At 52.3% G+C, this 17,718-nt stretch overlaps 1 protein-coding gene across 10 annotated transcripts in view; it reads left to right on the forward strand.

Moving 5' to 3' along the window:
• Positions 1 to 17,718, forward strand: part of KLC1 (kinesin light chain 1) — a 67,049-nt gene that overhangs the window by 40,103 nt on the left and 9,228 nt on the right. The window contains exons 8-15 of one of the 10 annotated variants that reach the window (XM_047795047.1): positions 40 to 213; positions 354 to 453; positions 3,290 to 3,339; positions 3,430 to 3,497; positions 4,599 to 4,707; positions 8,014 to 8,175; positions 14,593 to 14,723; positions 14,842 to 14,959. In XM_047795047.1, coding sequence (XP_047651003.1) covers positions 40 to 213; positions 354 to 453; positions 3,290 to 3,339; positions 3,430 to 3,497; positions 4,599 to 4,707; positions 8,014 to 8,175; positions 14,593 to 14,723; positions 14,842 to 14,944 — 897 coding nt within the window. In that variant the 3' untranslated portion in view covers positions 14,945 to 14,959. Of the gene's footprint in view, positions 1 to 39; positions 214 to 353; positions 454 to 3,289; positions 3,340 to 3,429; positions 3,498 to 4,598; positions 4,708 to 8,013; positions 8,176 to 12,467; positions 12,519 to 13,186; positions 13,901 to 14,592; positions 14,725 to 14,841; positions 14,960 to 17,718 lie in introns of those variants that run through there. The other 9 variants (XM_047795048.1, XM_047795055.1, XM_047795057.1 and 6 more) reach the window with 9 other exon arrangements.

The raw sequence follows: 17,718 nt of genomic DNA on the forward strand, positions 1-17,718 counted from the left end.
GCGTCGTAAGTGTTTCTAATAAGCTGATCTTACCCCCAGGTTTTGGGACGGGATCACCCTGATGTGGCCAAGCAGTTGAATAACCTGGCCTTACTGTGCCAGAACCAGGGCAAGTACGAGGAAGTGGAGTATTACTACCAAAGAGCCCTCGAGATCTACCAGACGAAACTGGGGCCTGACGACCCCAACGTGGCCAAGACGAAAAATAACCTGGTATGTTGCCCGAGGCAGCTCTGGCGATAGGGCCGCGGGCTTTCTTCCTGGGGCTCTGCCTCCCTCTCACCTGCGAGTAAGAATGTAGGCGTTCGCGTCACTTACACAAGAGAACAGTAAGCGTTTTGTTTTGTTTCAAGGCGTCCTGCTACCTGAAGCAAGGAAAATTCAAGCAAGCAGAAACACTGTACAAAGAGATTCTCACTCGGGCACATGAGAGAGAGTTTGGTTCCGTGGATGGTAAGAAATACACTCCTTCCTCGAAGCAGATGCGGGTGTAGAATGCATCAGAAAGAGTGGTTTCCAGCTCGGGAATACTCAAGTCATCACCGTATTTTCAAAACAGAATTCAGTTTGCATTCGTGTTCATTGTATTTAATGTTCTTTTTTTGTCTGCGCCTGCGGGGCCTGGGATTGAACCTGCGCCACGGCAGCAGCACCACTGGATCCTTAACTTGCAGCAGCACAAGAGCACTCCTCATTTGAATTTTAGAGCTGATTTTCCAAGTAGCGCTTAGAGGAGAGGACATGGCCCAGCCTGAGTGGCCATGGCAAACGCCCGCGCACCTGCCCGGGCAGTGCTGATCCTCAGCAGGCTGTGCCCCTGCGGCCAGGCCCGATGGGCCCCCTGCTGCGTCCTTTCCCCACTGCCTTCTCCAGAGTCCACGTGTCTGAGCGGCTTTAAGCGTAGCTTAGCTGCACTAACTCTGGAGAGCCTTCCTGGAGGCCTTAGTGCTTTCTAGAATTGTTCCCAAAAGACTGGCAGGAGCCAGCAGCGTCAGCACTACTTGGGACCTGTCGGAAATGCGGATTCTCCACCCACCCGGGGCTGCTGGGTTGTTGGACCTCAAGCTCTTTAAGGCTGGTCTCCTTTGCCTTCCTTAAAGAATTGTAGGTGCATAATACACGTTTTGGAAGAAATCTTTTCTAAGATTTTGGGAGTTCCCTTCGTGGCTCAGTGGTTAACGAATCCGACTAGGAACCACGAGGATGCGGGTTCAATCCCTGGCCTTGCTCAGTGGGTTAAGGATCTGGCGTTGCCGTGAGCTGTGGCGTAGGTTGCAGACACAGATTAGATCCCGTGTGGCTGGGGCTGTGGTGTTGGCCGGCGGCTGCAGCTCTGATTCAGCCCCTAGCCTGGGAATCTCCATGTGCCGTAGGTGCAGCCCCTAAAAAGCAAAATAAATAAATAAAGACTGGTCAGTAGAATGGTCCTTGTGTGTCACATTGGGCATTTCTCTGCCCCACCGGCCGTTACAGTGTCAGGCGTTCAGCGTGAGGACAGTTGTCACCAGCGTGTGGAGACCTTAGGTTTTGTAGGAAGGACAGATTTTGATTAATGTTTTTTTTTTTTTTTTTAATATTTTAGAGTTTCTAGAAACCACTTCTGAAAAGTCTTTGAAAGGTGTATTAATTTCTTTTCTCTGATAATCAGCGGAGCAGTAAATCTCTTAGCAGGGGACGGTGTTGCCTCAGGCCCTCATTCTGCAGGTGGATTCTTTTGGCGGTTGTGCCAGGTTAGGGGACAGTGCACTTCCCCGCCAGGGGCTGGCGGTTCACCGGAGCTTCGTGTTCACGTCTGCCTGCGGCGGCCGTGCTGATGTCCTGTGGGTTCCAGGCCGTCTCCTTAGTGTGATTTGCTAGCTGCTCTCTGCTAGAAATAGAAGTGTGAAGTCCAGTCAGCTGGGTTCTGTCCAGTTGAAAGGAGTTTTTCTGTTCTTGGATTTCTCCTTCACACACATGTTAAAACGTGGGACCAAGGCGTTTTCTTTAAAAGATGCACACGTGTCCTGCTTGGCTCTCGGGGCGTGGCCCTCCGGTCACAGGGCCTCCTTTGCTACAGTGCGGCACTGAAACCCACAACCGGGTTTGTTGTCCGGGAATCTAGTTCTCCCAAGCTGGCCAGTTCTTGTTTATTCTAGCAATGGAATTCGTCTAGTAAGCGTAGCTAAAACTACAGTAAATACTGGTGTTACTAAGTTTTAATACTGTTTACTCTCTTAAAACCAGTGTTTAAACGAGTTTCACGCTTCTGTGACACGACAGTGACTGTGCTCGTCTCTTGGCTCAGCGTTTGGGACGTGCAGTCTTACTTAAGTCTCCCGGCATCCTGTGGTGTGGCCACGCATCACTCCATCGTAGGAGCAGGGGTGCCACGGACTCCGCCCCCCCCCCCCCGGGTCTGGCGGTGGTTGGATGGGCTTGGAGTGTGTGTCTCTTTCCCTAGAGCCCGAAAGAGGTCCCCGCTGTGGGAAACCTCAAAAATAAGCACAGAGCGGGTTCTCACGGTGGCACAGCCGTCATGAACCCAGCTAGCGTCCCTGAGCACGCGGGCTACTAGTGCGGGCCTAAAGAGACAAGGAAAAGAAAAGAAAAAAGTGCAGAGACGGAAATGTGAAAATCACCCATGCTTTCATCACCCAAAAGGTAGTTTAATACGTTCAGTGTCGTTCTGTCCCTTCTTTGCCTTGATTTGCATACTTGAAGCCGTACTTCACGTACAGTCCCGTGTGCGGCTTACTTTCCTTTGTACTTGCAGCTTAAGCGTTTTTCACGTCGTAAAAATATTTTCATAGTCCTCACTTTAAAGGCTGCTTATCCGCCGTGATACCGGGCGCATTAGTTGTCTGGAGGCGTTGGATGAGAGGTATGTGTGAGCGTCGTCAAACGTTAAGGAAGTTTCAAGGGAAGGCTGACTTCTGTTTTCTCCACTTTTGTTCCCGGCGTCGCACCGCTTTCTCTTAGACTCTCGTTTAACGCGGCGGTGCTCAAATCCTAAGCGGCCCGAGTGCTGTGTGCGCACTCCAGCAGTAAGGGTTACCCATCAGCCCCCGGCCCCTGCCTCGCCTCACCTCGCCTCGCGCTGTCCCCAGAGTGGCCTGTCCCCAAAGTACCCGCTTGTGTCTCGTGGTCCGCTCCCATCCTCACAGTTTCTTCCCGTTGCGAAGCTTCGTCTGTTCACTTTGTGAGAAGTAACATCTGAAAGACAAAACGAAAACCCTGCAGTCAGTGGAACTCGACCGCTTACGCGCGGGGTCTCTCTCATGCTGACTGCCTGTTCTTTTTCCTTCCGCAGATGAAAATAAGCCCATTTGGATGCACGCCGAGGAGAGAGAAGAGTGTAAAGTAAGGACACGTTGTTTTGAGAGATTCCCTAAATCGCGTCTTTGATGGCTTGAGATAATTGCTCATTTGAAATTATTTGTTACGATTTAGGGAAAGCAAAAGGATGGGACGTCTTTCGGAGAGTATGGTGGCTGGTACAAAGCCTGCAAAGTTGACAGGTATGTCTGCTCAGCTGTGGACGGTGCCCTGCTTCCAGGGTAGCGTGTACGTGGCCGAGTGTGTAAAGGGCCTTAGAGAAGGCTGGTTGCACAGTCCCACCTGTCCCCCAGCTCCAGTACAGACCCATGACTTCACAAGTGAGATAACTTACGTTCCCCGGAGCCAGCGCAGTGGGGGGTCACGTGGGACGATACAGGCTCCGTCTGTTAACCCTGCCTCCCAGGCTCGCACTGAAAATCCAGGAGAGGTGGCAGCCAGGGACGCGCATTTAAGGGGCCCAGCTCCCGCAGCGGCCCCAGCCAGCACTTGGCTCGTTTCCGCCACTGACTGGGACACCTTCCGCGCCGTCTTTTCCTGGTTTAACTTCTACTCATCCTTGGAGACTCCGTTTACCAAATAGTTCAGGAAAACTCTCTGAAGCCCTAGTTTGGAATAAATACCTCTCCTTTGGGTTCCCTGTAGCACTTTTCATAATTCCTGAATTTTACGCACCCCCCCCCATTCTGTGTAAACTGTCTCAGACATGGAGTATAGGCTCTTTGTTTCTGTACCTAAAGCGCCTGTCATCAGTGAGAAGAAACCTCTTGAGGTTTTTATACTATGATGAACTAGACTGATTGCTCGAGCGCAGAAACCCAGCGTCTGTGTCCAGCCTGTGTGGTCTGCCCTCCCACACACACGGCCATCATTCTCGGATGCAGGTCCCGCTGGAGATGAGCTCCGGGTTCACTCCACATCCCTGGACGTGTACAGAGGGGGGAAGGTGGGTGTCCTGTTTGTGGCCTGACACAGAGCGAGCCTGATGGTCACCGGACAGACCAGCACAGACCTTTCTGTTGCGACTGCCCCGTGGTCTGGGGGCTCGGCCGCTACCAGGAAGGACCACAGGGCTCATCCCACCACCATGGGGCCTGGTGCCGTGGGCAGGGCGCGCTTGGGATAGAGAGCCTTTTAGAATTTCACAGCGGGAAAAGTGCCAGAGAAATTTAAGTAATTTTAGCCAAACATAAGTCTGTCAGTCCTTTAGATTATATGCTGTTGATAGTGGTTGATGTAAAACCTATGTTTAATAGGTCCGTGTATCATATGCTTTCTCATAGTCCAACTGTTACAACTACGTTGAAAAACCTTGGGGCACTTTACAGACGTCAAGGCAAATTTGAAGCTGCAGAAACGTTAGAAGAAGCGGCCATGAGGTCACGTAAACAGGTCAGTAGAAAACTTTGACTTAATCTCCTGTTTTGAGTTTAATGATTCTCTCTTATGAGAGTCATTGAAACTTTGATCTAGAAGTAGAAAATATTTGGTATTTAGTTTGTGTAAATAATATTGTTTAAAGTAAAGGTAAACATGACATCAAACTCAAGCAGCAAAAGCAAAAGTCAGTTGGATTCATCAAGATTAGAAACATTGCTACACTCAAGGGCACTGTCAGGAATAAAAGATAGCCGGAGGGCGGGCGGAAATACCTGCACGTCACACCTCTGATGAGGTCTAGTCTCGAGAGCGTGTGAAGACTCAAGGACCACCTAATTAAACAGTGAGCACAGGCCCTGAAGAGGCAGTTCTCAAGGACGCCGCGTTACTGCCAACAAGCACGTGGAAGACACTCAGCCTCATTCATCATCAGGGCTGCAGGTGAGAACCAGTGAGTGAGCCCTGCACACCCCCTGGAACGGCTCTTTAAACAGGAACCAGACAGAGGTAGCAGGGTTGAGGCAGCAGCAGAGAATCGGGGCCTGTGCAGTGCTGGTGAGGGTGTAGCGTGCGTGGTCCAGCTGCAGTGGAAAACGGGCTGGAGGTGTATCCGAAGATTGGGCACAGACTTCCTGGGTGACCCTGCCAAGTCCACTCCCAGGTACACACCCAAAAGAATTAAGCACAGGTTCTTAGAACAAATACGGTTGTGATTTCTTCCCTCTCTCTTTTTTTTTTGTCTTTTTTGGGCCACACCCATGGCATATGGAGGTTCCCAGGCTAGGGGTCGAATTGGAGCTGTGGCCACCAGTCTACACCACAGCCACAGCAACGCCAGATCCGAGCCACGTCTGCGACCTACACCACAGCTCAGGGCAACGCCGGATCCCATGACGGGAGCTCTGTGATTCTCATTCTTCACAGTGGTTACATTCTAGAAAGTTGCTCTGAACACTGAACCAGCCAGTAGGGAACCATTGTTCCTGGGGAGGGATCCAGAGGGGTCCAGCAATCCTCTGGTCACAGGTACGTCAGCTGATCAGTGCAGAACTTGATTTACGTGTGTTTCTGTCTAAAGACACCTTAGTTACACTAGTTTGTGTTGTTGACTTGCTAATATCGGCACCTTAACTCATGCCTGAAGGACGCTTATTTTTCTCCATGAGGCATGTCCCAGCCTTCTCGTGCTTAGGGATACTTGATGACACCTCCACACTGCTCTTGGGGGCATTTTAACGGTGAGACCAGTGCTAACAGTGCGGGAAAGGTGGTGCCGAGTTTGTAGACGGGGTGGGGGACGAAGCAAGAAAGCAGAGCGTTGGTGTGTTCCGGCTTCGCTGGGGACCAGTACGTTGGGTGATCGGAACTTTTTTCTGTGTGTCTGAATGGCATGAAAGCGCTGCCCACGTTGATTTTGGGGTACAAATAAGCTTAGGCAGGCGGGTGAGGTCACAAGTGTGGCCGCTGCTAGCGATGACCACTGGCTGTGCTTGTGCATCTACGGTCATGGCACACGAGTCTCAGTCGTCTGGCTCCAGGAAGCAACCCACACATCTCGGTGGTTGAATGGATATGCAGATGAGGTATAGCTGTACAGTGGAAGAGTGGCAATAAAAAGAATAAAAAGAAATAAGAAGCACTTTCCTTTGTCAACTGAGATGTTTTAATTATGCTGAGACACAGTGTGTAAAGAATATACAGGAGAAACACTTAATTCTTGCCCTTTAATTACCAATTTCCAGAATAAGGAGTTGGTGTGTTACATTATACGTGTATGTGTTCAAAGAGGGCAGGTTTTGCTTTGTATTTTGAGGACTTGAGGGGCAGGTGTGGGTTGTTCCCCGGATGCCCATCTTCTGGCTGTGAGTAAAGTGACCTGTATACTCCTTCGAATTTTTTTCTTCCAAGAGATGCACTGCAGGAGTTCCCATTGTGATGCAGTGGTTAACGAATCCGACTAGGAACCATGAGGTTGCGGGTTTGATCCCTGGCCTTGCTCAGTGGTTTAAGGATCCGGCGTTGCCCCGAGCTGTGGTGTAGGTCCCAGATGCGGCTCAGATCCCGCACTGCTGTAGCTGTGGTGTAGGCCGGTGCCTACAGCTCCGATTGGACCCCTAGCCTTGGAACCGCCACATGCCTTGGGTGCGGCCCTAAAAAGACAAAAGGCAAATAAATAAATAAAAAAGAAATGCCGTGCAGGTTTGAGGCCTGGCAGAGGTGGTGTCCCTGGTGCCGCCCAGCTCGTGCCCCCGGGAGCCCCTTGGCTGAGTCCCGCGGTCCCTCTGGGTCTCCTGACGGCGGGGCTGCTGCTCCAAGGGAGGGCGCCCAGCTGCGCTCGGCCTGGGGTTCCAGTGTCATCAGGCTTTGCTGCGCAGTGTTGGCACAGCCGGCCGTCGAGAGAGCCAGGAGTTGCTGAAGTTTGGGGAAAGGGGTTGCTGGTGCTCTTCCGAGACCTGCTCCTCCTGCCTGGCCAGGACTGGTCTGCTTCACTGTGACCGTCGTCTGGGGATTTGCCTTCTGACGAAACTGGGGAGGGGGGGGGGGGTCCGTGAAGGTACCGTTTCTGCACAAGCTGTCTGGGTTGGCCTTCTGTTTAGAACGGAGGACGTGCTGCACCTTGGTCATCGGATGGCCCCTGAAAGGCGTGTGGAGGACCTTTGCTGCTGGGCGTCAGCGGCTCCAGTTCCAACTCAGCCGCACGCGAGCTGATCATTGAGAAGCAGGCGTGCTGCTGGTCGCTCCCAGGAAGCATGAACGTTTGCTCTTAAAGTGCCTTTTGTAAATTAGTGGTTCATTTTTAAAAATGTCACTCTGAGAACAAAGCGATCCGTGTGTTTCAACCACACACTTATTTTGGAAGCACAAAGCCCCCGGCACTTAGTGTCAAAGTGTTCAAAGCTGGGCGTTTCCCCAGCCTCTCATCGTGAAGCTTCCACAAGAGAGAGGAAAGTTGAGAGGCCCTCAGGCCCCTCTGCCCGCCGGCTGGCTCAGTCACGGCCCTCCCCTCTGCCTGCCCGTCAGTCCTTTTTTTGGGGGTGAAGGCGTTTCAAGGTTGTATACTCGGTACACTACCTTCTAAGTACCTCAGTGCGCGAGCCGTTGAGGGGCTCAGTGTTGTTCATTGTTTTAAACAGTCGAGGTGAAATTTCCTACGGCGACATGCACGCGTCTCCAGGGCCGCTCCTGAGAATCGCGGCTCTGACCCCCCCCCCCCCACGTTCAAGAACGGTTTTCTCCTAGTAGAGCTTCAGGGGCCTTGGCAATCCCTCTTGAGCCTTGCGTGCTAACGGCGCAAACCCTCTTCCCCGCGGCTCCCAGGGCCTTGACAACGTTCACAAACAGAGAGTAGCTGAGGTGCTGAACGACCCCGAGAACATGGAGAAGCGGAGAAGCCGCGAGAGCCTCAGCGCGGACGTGGTCAAGTACGAGAGCGGCCCAGACGGAGGGGAGGAAGTGAGTATGAGCGTAGAGTGGATCGGGGTAAGTACAGTACACGGCCGGCCCGGGCGCGGCCCCTCCAGGCCTGCCCGCCAGCGCCTCCGCCTCGCTGCCTGGCAGCCCGCTCTTCTCCAGTGAAGTACGAGTTCAGCTTTTTGTCCGTCCCTCTCTTCTGCTAATACCACGGCTGCTCCCTGTTTGGAGTGGTCGTTTCCTTCTTTTTAGGAGTCCCTGAAAGCTGTTTGGCTTCACTTCGAACACTGAAATGCTGATTGAGTGTCCTGGTTATTTAGAGCATAATCTATGATCTGGTTTTATTTGACTATTAGGATTAGTGTGGCAGGTGACTAACTCGCTTTTTTAACTTACCCGTTGTCATGGCTAACTTCAGTGCTTCTAATTCCACTGACCAGGCTGCTGTAGATTTTGTTGGAATTAATTTAAATACTTTAAAGGGAAAAATGGTGCTTCAGACAGAACCTGTCCGTAGAAAGGAGCAGGTCAGGCGCTCAGGAGCGAGACTGTCAGGGCAGCTGCCCTCGGGGTCCCAGCTCAGTGCGGAGGCCGGGGCAGTTCGTGCTCTTTAGTTACCTGCCAGAGGCCTTTGGGTCTCGAGCACGTACCTGCCTTGGAAACACGTCCCCCCCCCCACCGTGGCCAGGCTCTGCCTCTGCGGAAGTCCTCACGGCTGCTGCTTCTCCAGTGGTTGCTGACCAGTGCTTGGCCTTCTGGTCCTTTCCTCCCTAGTGTCAGTTTTTGTAGCACGGTGACTTTTGGCCCATTGAGCTGATGTCTTTGAAGCGTTTCACTCTTGCCGGGGAGGGTGGAATGCAGAATCAGCTTTTTGCGCACTCCCGTGCACTACTGATGGTTCGAAGTCACGCACTGCAGTTTGACTCGGTGTAATTGTGTAGGTGTTTCGCCAAATAGTTTTGGGCTCTTTTATAATCTGTCTTTTTGAATGTCTTTAATCTGGGATTTTCTGTGGCAGCAGCCTTCGGGTAAGGGTAGGCCCTCTCGGTTGACCTTTTCTGCAGAAGGTTACTGACGCAGTGTCAGGAGCACACCTTTTTGGACTGTGTTCATCTGACAGCTCCCTTGCGTTGGTCTCTCCTGGGCCAGGACAACCAATCAGCATCCGCTCTGACCACTCACCTGGTGGGCAGTCCTTCAACAAGGCCAGCGCCCACGGCGCAGCCCCTCCGGCCCGTGTCCAGCCCGCACTGTGTACTGTACTGTCCCCGCGGTTGCCGTTGTCCGCATGCTTTGTGTCGAGGGCCAATCCCTTCTCTAGTCTTTAGAAGCCAGGGAGCAGGTTTTAAGGCTTTAGAAGGCAGTTCTGGAGGAGCTTTCTCTTGAGACAGTATTTCTAGGTCAATCTTTCTCTGAAATCATAGGGTGATTAAATTGTTGAGTTCTACTGTCTTCGAGACTTAAGACTTGGGGAGGAGGGGGAGCTGCTTTCCCACTACTGTGGAGGGGCTCGGGGACGGCTTCCTGTTGGGTCTGCGGGCGGGAGTCCGGTGCAGCCCCTCCTGCTCACTCCCCTTTTCATTTCACGTGTCCACTCTCACCGTGGCCTGCTGTCCCTTGGGAGGCTCCCGCGCTGGGTGCTGGATGCCTTTTGACTTGAGCCTCTGCATCTTTGCAAAATCCGTCCCAGGGCAGTTCATGCGGTGGCGGGTTCACTTGGCGGAAGAATCCAGGGCTCAGGTCATCCAGCGCAGTGGTTCCCAAGTTCACGTTGAGCAGCGGAAGGAACCCTCTTTCAAATGGGGCCTTACACGCGTGAATTGGGACGTACCCGGCTTGACTGGCAGGGACAGCGGGAGCTGGCACCCTCGCCGCCGCTGGGCACCTTGAGGCCACTGCTCAGACCCAGCGCCCCACCCTCCCCGGGAGGCCTGGGCTCGCGACCAGTCTCCTTTTGAACCTGAGGTCCTGAGGAGGTCGCTCTCTCCCAACATGGCCTCGAAGCTTGTTTTCCACCCTCACTTGTATGTTTTAAGAGGAGGCAGAGGAGGCAGTGGGTACACCGAGGTGTTGCTTACAATCAGCTTTATGGAGGTATAACTATGCAGCCGCAGGAGCCCGTGTCAAGCCTCACCTTGGTCTAGACGCTAACGCACCGCAGGCCCCACGTTCGTCTCTGCCCAGGCGTGAGGGTGGGTTCTCTAATGTCGTCTCCTCGTGCGTGCAGTTTCCCTGGGGTGACAGGGTGACAGGTGATCCCTGGCCCTGGGGAAGCACACTCCATGTGTTGCCCCTTGCAGGCACTCCCCGGGGGGCACCAGGGTTTCCCCGTGTTGGCGCAAAGGTAGAAGAAAAGGTTAGAGAAGGTTAGAGAAGAGGCAGAAGTGAATCGCGGGTTGAGGTGGGTGTGGAGGCCAGACCTGCCTGTAACTTCACGCTCTGGTCTCAGGTTTTGTGAGGCAGCTTCCTTGTTCTCAGTGGTTTAGGTTAAAATCGTAAGACTTAAACACATTGCTGAGAAAAAGCCATTTTGATTTTGTTTTATATTAGGGTCCTATATTAGATTTTAATTTTTTAAAGAAGGATTTCAGTGCCCTTGAGAAGTTAGAAACTCCTGCCATAGGGAAAGGGCTGAGCTGCTCGTCGGGAAAATGGCAGGAGTGGGGCTGGGCTTGCCCCCCCATTTACACCAGGCAGGGGGCCTTCTCTCCATCCAGAATGGCCTTGACGGCAGAGGGCAGTGTGGTCAGAGGCGAGACTGACCGGGTCACAGCTGTTGCTCCCTGCAGACTGTGCGGTCTGGGTCAGCAGAGCTGAGTTGTAGGCTCTTAAAGTAGAAGAAGGCATTCCTGCTGCAGCGCAACAGGAATGGTGGCATCTTAGGAGCATGGAAACGCAGGTTCGATCCCTGGCCCGGCACAGTGGGTTAGGGATCCGGCGTTGGCGCAGCTGTGGCTTAGTTCGCAACTGCATCTCGAATCTGATCCCTGGCCCTGGGGAAGCACACTCCATGTGCCCCGGGGCTGCCAAAAAAGGAAAAAAAACGAAAAGGATACTGGACATATTCTAATAATTCATGTGAAATTTTTGGTTCAGATTCTTGACATGGTAGATAATTTGTTTAGGGAAGAACAATTCTGTTTTTTTTTTTTTTTAATGTACCATAAAGATTGTGATTAAAGTACTTGAAAATGTAGCTTCATCAAACTTTTTTTTTCGTATAAACTGTTCAGATATGAAAGTTCCCATCCAGATAAATCTTTAATAATCCTGCCTGTAAAAATGCAGATGCCCTGTGCAGAGTAATCCTTTACTGATAAACGCAGATTCCACTCGCCCACTGTCCTCGCGGCTTCGTGTTCACTGTGAGGCCCACGTGTGCCGGCCCCTGGGACCCAGGTCCCCACTGGGACCTACAGGAGCCCAGGGGCCGCAGGTTATTAAGGAATGGTGTTTGCCCCGGTCCCACTGGGCCGCCAGGAAACATCACAGGTCTTGCGTTCAGAGTGGAACCTGAGGTCCCGGAGGCAGCCTTCGGCCCCGGCCCTTCCGTTTCCTGGCCCCACTGCTCTCCTGGGGTCCTTCCCACCCCCGCGTCCCCATCCGTTTTTACACGGCTCCCCCCGTGAGTATTTCTAAAAGCTTTACATACACCAAACTCTTTCCCAGGATGACTGGGACATACTGTTAATTAGGAGTAGTTAAGTTTTTATTTTTAAAAGATGATGTTAGGAAGACAACCAGGATGTGCCAAAGAAAAAGAACTTACCAACACCAGCTCACGCAAAACCCATGGGTGACAGCTACGGCTGTGCAGTTCTTGACCAGTACGTCATACTGTGAGTCCGCGTTGAGAAACCCGCTGTTTGGATGCAGGTGCTCTCTGCGGGCCCTGTGAAGACGCAGCCTGGGGGGACGTGTCGGAATTCAGGGAAACCTTCCCACCCGCAGGACCCCATCGAGGAGGAATCCCCTGGTTTGGGTGGGTCTGTGCCGCCCTTCCCGGTGGTTCCCAGGCGGCCAGAGCAGAGCAGGGCGGGCGGGCGGGCCGCTCCGCACGCAGACCCAGCCGGCAGCTTGCCCAGGGGCTCGGGGGCGGGGGGGGGGGGGCGCGGGGGGGCGGTCGGGGCGGGCGTGTAGGACGTCACTGCCCGCATCCGGCCGAGTGTCTGTGCGGGACTGCTGTGTGTCTGTAACACCGCCGCAGCGGAGCCCCGAGTGTGGGAATGAACAGAAGCTGTCGATAGAACGATGTTAACATTTTAACACTCTTTTTCTGAAGAGCAGCAAGAATTTATGTTTTCTTGTCCTCCCAGCGTTTGTGGGGAGTTGGTAACAAGTTTTATTTTTCCATTTTAAAGATGAGAAAGATGAAGCTCGGGCTGGTTAAATGACTTGCTCAGCGTCGCATGGTGAGTCAGCGCGGGCGGGGGCGCAGGTCCCGCCATGGGGGCTTCCAGTCTGCAGGACCCAGGATGCGTTGCTTCCCCAAGGCCCTTCTCCGTAGTTAATTCTCCTGTGGGTTATCAACTGCATGTTTAAACTCCGCTGTGAACTCTTCAAGTCAGTGTTTTCTAAAATTTCGAGACTGTCTAAAATGTTAGTGGTTTTCAGAGGTAGTCCTGTCTGATTTCAGGGAGAACTTCGTAGCTGGGGGTACAGGAGGTTTCTGGCCGGGGTTAAGCTTCCACGGACGCGCTCTGGCTGTGCGGGGCGGAGCCGTTCCTTGGTCACTGTCCGTGTCTTTTATTGCGGATCTCCTTCCGTTCAGCTACTTGAAAACTTTTTTTTGTAAGTATCAAGAAGATTTCTAGCCCAGTGCTAGTCCGTGCTCTGAAAACATGGAATTTTGTTTTGACGATGCTTAACTGGTCTAGATTATGTACGAGATAACATGAAGTCCAGTTCCTGGCTTTTGATGGGCTGGTAGAGCAGGCGGAAGGCAATTCCATATACTGAAGCGATTGAAAATGCTGCTACGGTTTGTGACCTAGAAATACTGTAAGCCAAGCTGGGCTGCGCGCAGAGCGGCTCCTTCTGCCAAGTTTCACCCGGCTCTCTCTCCGTTTCTGTCTGACAGGCCTAGCCGTCCAGTGTGGCGCTCACTCTGTCTCCTGCATGACGGGCGGCACCTCCTCCAGCTTTCCTTCTCTCTCCAGCGCTGACTGCTGTGTTTAGCAACCCTAGGATTCTTGTCAGAGCTGCACCTCTCTGTGACTGGCCATTCCTCTTGGTGCTGCTGTCCTTTTTGGGGGGTCCCTTATCTCTGTATACATGTAGCTTTGCCAGATATGTACTTAGGAATATACACTGTATTAATAAAACCATTTACCGTGTAATACATGAGTTTAAAAATTAAGAGCGCTTAGCTGTTCACTTTGGTAAGAGGTAGTTCCGCGTGTCCCCACGTGTTACTGCAGTGGCATGATGGTGACTGTGACACTGGCGAGGCTGTCAGCATAGGGCACGTGCTCTCCCGCGCCCTCAGAGGCCTGGCCAGGCCGCCCCGGGCCCCGCGTGCTCCCTCTAGGATCATATGCTCAAGTAGTTTGCTGTGTGGTCTTTGTGTGAAATTCGGGCAGTTCTGCTTTTCTCTACTAATCTCTAAGTGTTCAGTGATTTGTGTACTTGTGTCTTTCTAACTTCTAATAAACTCACTCCAACTGACCTGTGTCTCGGTGTCTGTCTGCTGAGTAGACCTTCTCTCCCTCTCTGTGGAATGCAGCATTGCCGAAGCTTCTAGAAGGGGTGGGGCAGCTGGGAATTCATCTGAGAATAAAAGTTGCTCTGTACACATTTTTTTCACACTGTGGTTTTGATTTTCGTATCCAAATACTGCCAAGTGTTTCTCTCCTGTTGACGTCTGAATCGGTTACAATGAAAGCTGGCCTCTCTTACTTGCTTCCTACAAGCGGTCTGAGGGTTTCTGATTATTCAAGTAGAATATTCATTTTATCTAATGTTCCCGTTACACTTAAAATCAACATTTAATAAAACTTGTCCTTTGAAAACTTACTGAAGAAACAGTGCATCTCTGGCATGCAGATGAAATTGTTAAAAGAAGTTGCTTACGTCCAGGCGAAGTGTTTTGGGTCCTGTACGGTTCCGTAGACCAGATTCCATATTTATTAAACATTTAATTTGATTTCGGTGATATTTATAAACGCTGCCTTAATTTCCTTGAGACTCTTGGTGTGTCTGTTGTTTCAAGACAGTAATATAAATTAACTTTCCTTCGGGGACTTTATGACTTTTGTTTGAATGAGCTGCTTCATGTGCAGAGGTTGTCACGGTCATTGGATTATCTTTAATGAAATTGGAAATGGATGTACAGGCAAATTGGTGATGTCTTCAGGAGTCGTAGTAGCAGCAGGTCACAGACCAGCAGGGCAGCTGTGCTGTGAATTCCTGTTGGATTCAGCTTCGCCTCGTGGGCTTGGGAGGGAGAACCATCTGCAGCTTCACATTTGTTCACGTTTTTTTCAGGACGGCACTGGATCTTTAAAACGCAGTGGTTCCATTAGCAAACTCCGGGCTTCACTTAGACGCAGCAGTGAGAAGCTGGTTAGGAAGCTGAAGGGAGGAAGTTCTCGAGAGAGTGAGCCGAGGAACGCCGGGTAACTATCTCCAGCCCCCCCCCCCCGCCCCCCCCCGCCAGAGCAGCACGGATGACAGCCTGCTCCCCAGATGTTAGCCATGGAAAGGTTGAGTGGTTTCAGTCTCATGTTTTCCCAGGATAGGCCGAGAAATAATTGCGCAATTTCCTGTTCGGAGGCTGAAAGGGCTGATGCCTTTACAAGACGTTTATGGGAGTTCCTGTTGTGGCTCAGCAGGTTAAGAATCCAACTAGTATCTATGAGGATGCGGGTTCAATCCCCGGCCCCACATGGTGGGTTAAAGATCCGGCATTGCCGTGAGCTGCGGTGTAGGTAGGTTGCAGACGTGGTTGGATCAAGTGTTGCCGCGGCTGTGGTGGAGGCCGGCAGCTGCAGCTCCGATTCGACCCCTGGCCTGGGAACTTCCATGTGCTGCGGGTGTGGCCCTAAGAAATAAGTAAGTAAATAAATAAATATGTTGTAACCTTTGAAAATCAAATGCTAGGTATGACTATATTAAATCTCATCAGACAGGTATTTACTGTAGGAATAAAAATGGTTGAAATAGAGGATTACAGTTCCAAGACGTTAAAAGAAGTTTTTTTTGGTTTACAATATTCTGTCAGTTGCTGCTGCACAGCAGAGTGACCCCGTCTCTCTCTCTCTCTCACACACACACACACACACACACACACACACACACACACACACTCCTTTTCTCATATTCAAGTCTTACGAGTTTTTCAGAGGACCTAAAAGCCCTTAAGTTCCGCGTATCTCGGGGTTGGGTCGTGAGTCTTCTAGGCTCTTTTGAGCAGTGACGTCACAGTTGCCGGAGGAATTAGGTTCCCTGTTTTATAAGGTCCGTCGGAGGGAGGGTTCTTTGTGCTTCTCTGTGTGAACGTTAACAAATTGCCCTGGTTTCTGGGTTACCTCTGGTATAAACGGCTTCGTGTTCTTGGATGCATTTCTCACAGAGGCAGTGTTTTGTCAGCTGTTCCGTGAAACTCTCCCTGCCTATAGCAGTACCTACTTTTTGAAGATTTGAGTCTTAGTATAATTCTGTTTAAAAAGTTATTTCTGTTTGCGTTCCATGGGGATCTGTCTCCGGACTCAGACTGAGTCCTTTGCGTAACCGGTGGGGGGTTTTAAAGGCATGAGCCTTGCCAGCCCTCGCTCTGCTTTTTGTGAGCCACGTCCATCTCAGTCCCCTTGCTGTGGGGACCCGCGGCCCGGCTGCCCTTAGCCCTGTGCCCAGGCAGCTCTCTGCTGCTGGAGGGACCTGTCTTCGGATGGCTTTGGAGCGAAGAGGAGCGCTTTGCTTTTTAGAAGCGGCCGTCGCCCTGCTCAGAAACGCCCGCAGTCCCATCACTGCCGAGGGGGCTTAGGAGCTCCCAGACGTGCAGGTGGAAGCGCGGAGACCCGCTCTTGGGGCTTCTGAGAGCGACAAGTGTGGCACAGCTGTGGGGGGGCAGGCGAACGCTTGCTTAGGGGTGAAGGTTCAGGCGCTCTTGCTTAAAGCACTGACTGATTTCCAGAACGGAAGTGATGGTACTGTTTGCCCTGCTGAAACTCGAAGGCACGAACCGTCTCAGGGCCGCGTGCCGAGGATGTGGACGGCGGCCGCCCGCCCTCTGGGCCTCTGCGCTGTGGGCGGGTCTGGGGTGAAGTGCGGTGCTCGCAGCGCCTGCTTGCTGGAGCCTCTGCGTGTTTTAAGGCTTTTCAAGTGCAGAGGCCAGTCTGGCACTCAGTCCCGCGACGCGGGCCTTCCCTCCCGTGTGGCAGAGCTCACAGCCTCTCTGTCCTGACTGTGATGTGACCGTGAGTGAACCCTCCCCACTGTGGTGTGTTTACAGCGCCAGTAACCCTTGGCCAGCCTGCCGGGTGTCAGACCCACACACTTGGACATACCAGCAGTTTTCATATGTGATAGTTTTTGGGTTGATACTTTAACTGAAGTTTTTGAAAAACAAAATAATTTAGAAAGTTTTCTCCATCAAATGCATGAAACAGTGTAACCTTCCCATTTCCTGGCGGGTTTATAAAACAGGCTGCCTGGCCCTACTCTTGAGTTTCTGATATAGTTGGTTAGTGGGGAGGCGGGAGGAGGCGGGAGGATGGGGGGGGGTGACTCTGCCTTTTCAGCAGGCTCGCAGGGAGCCCAGTGCTGCCGGGCCAGGTGGCGCTATGGGAACCTCTGAGGTGGGTGTTGCAGGAGCAGGGAGCGCCCCCCCCCCCCCCCCCCCCGCCAAGCGCCAGCTCCCGACTCCCTGGGGTCTTCCGGACTCCACAGTTAGATGAGTGTGGATGCCATTTGGAAGAGGCTCTGACAGGCCCCAGTGGTGCCTGCGTTTCATCCTGAAAAGAAAAGGAAGTTTGAGGACAAGGACAGAGGTTGTGAGCCTCTCTTTGAGGAAGTAGCTGACCAGTTAAGCAATAGACTCATTAAATGTGCCCGAATAAGTGTGATTCCCTTGGGATTTGGTTTGATCTTGTCCTTTGTCCTCTGGTAGTTCCAGGGGGAGAAAACCTCTTCAGATCCCTGGCAACACGTGTGTGGGCTTCGCTGCCGTGTTCTGTCCTGGCTGGAAGTGGCGGAAGTGGGCTTTACTTGGGGCTGAGGAAGTTAAGGTCCTCACTCCAGGGTAGGTTATTCAGGGAGAACTTGACGGGTGTGTCTGCTGTGTGCCTGGCGCTGTGCCCATGGCACTGGTGGACATGTGGGCCCTGGCCGTGAGCCCGTGCGGCTGGGGTGCGCCGGCGTGTGGGTCTCGTGTTCAGCCTTCACACCTGTGCTGGAGCCTTGCAGCCGCGCCCTCAGCTAATAGAGCAAATGAGACTGCTCACTGTTTATGTCACGGTACTTCAAATTCAGGATTATTGAGCCTATCCTAGACATTTAAAAATAATTCTTTTTTTTGGTCTTTCTGTCTTTTCTAGGGCCACTTCCCGCGTTATACGGAGGTTCCCAGGCTAGGGGTCCAATCGGAGGTGTAGCCGCTGGCCTACGCCACAG

The sequence above is a fragment of the Phacochoerus africanus genome, chromosome 9 (genome assembly GCF_016906955.1).
Source record: "Phacochoerus africanus isolate WHEZ1 chromosome 9, ROS_Pafr_v1, whole genome shotgun sequence".
NCBI classification, from domain to species: domain Eukaryota; kingdom Metazoa; phylum Chordata; class Mammalia; order Artiodactyla; family Suidae; genus Phacochoerus; species Phacochoerus africanus.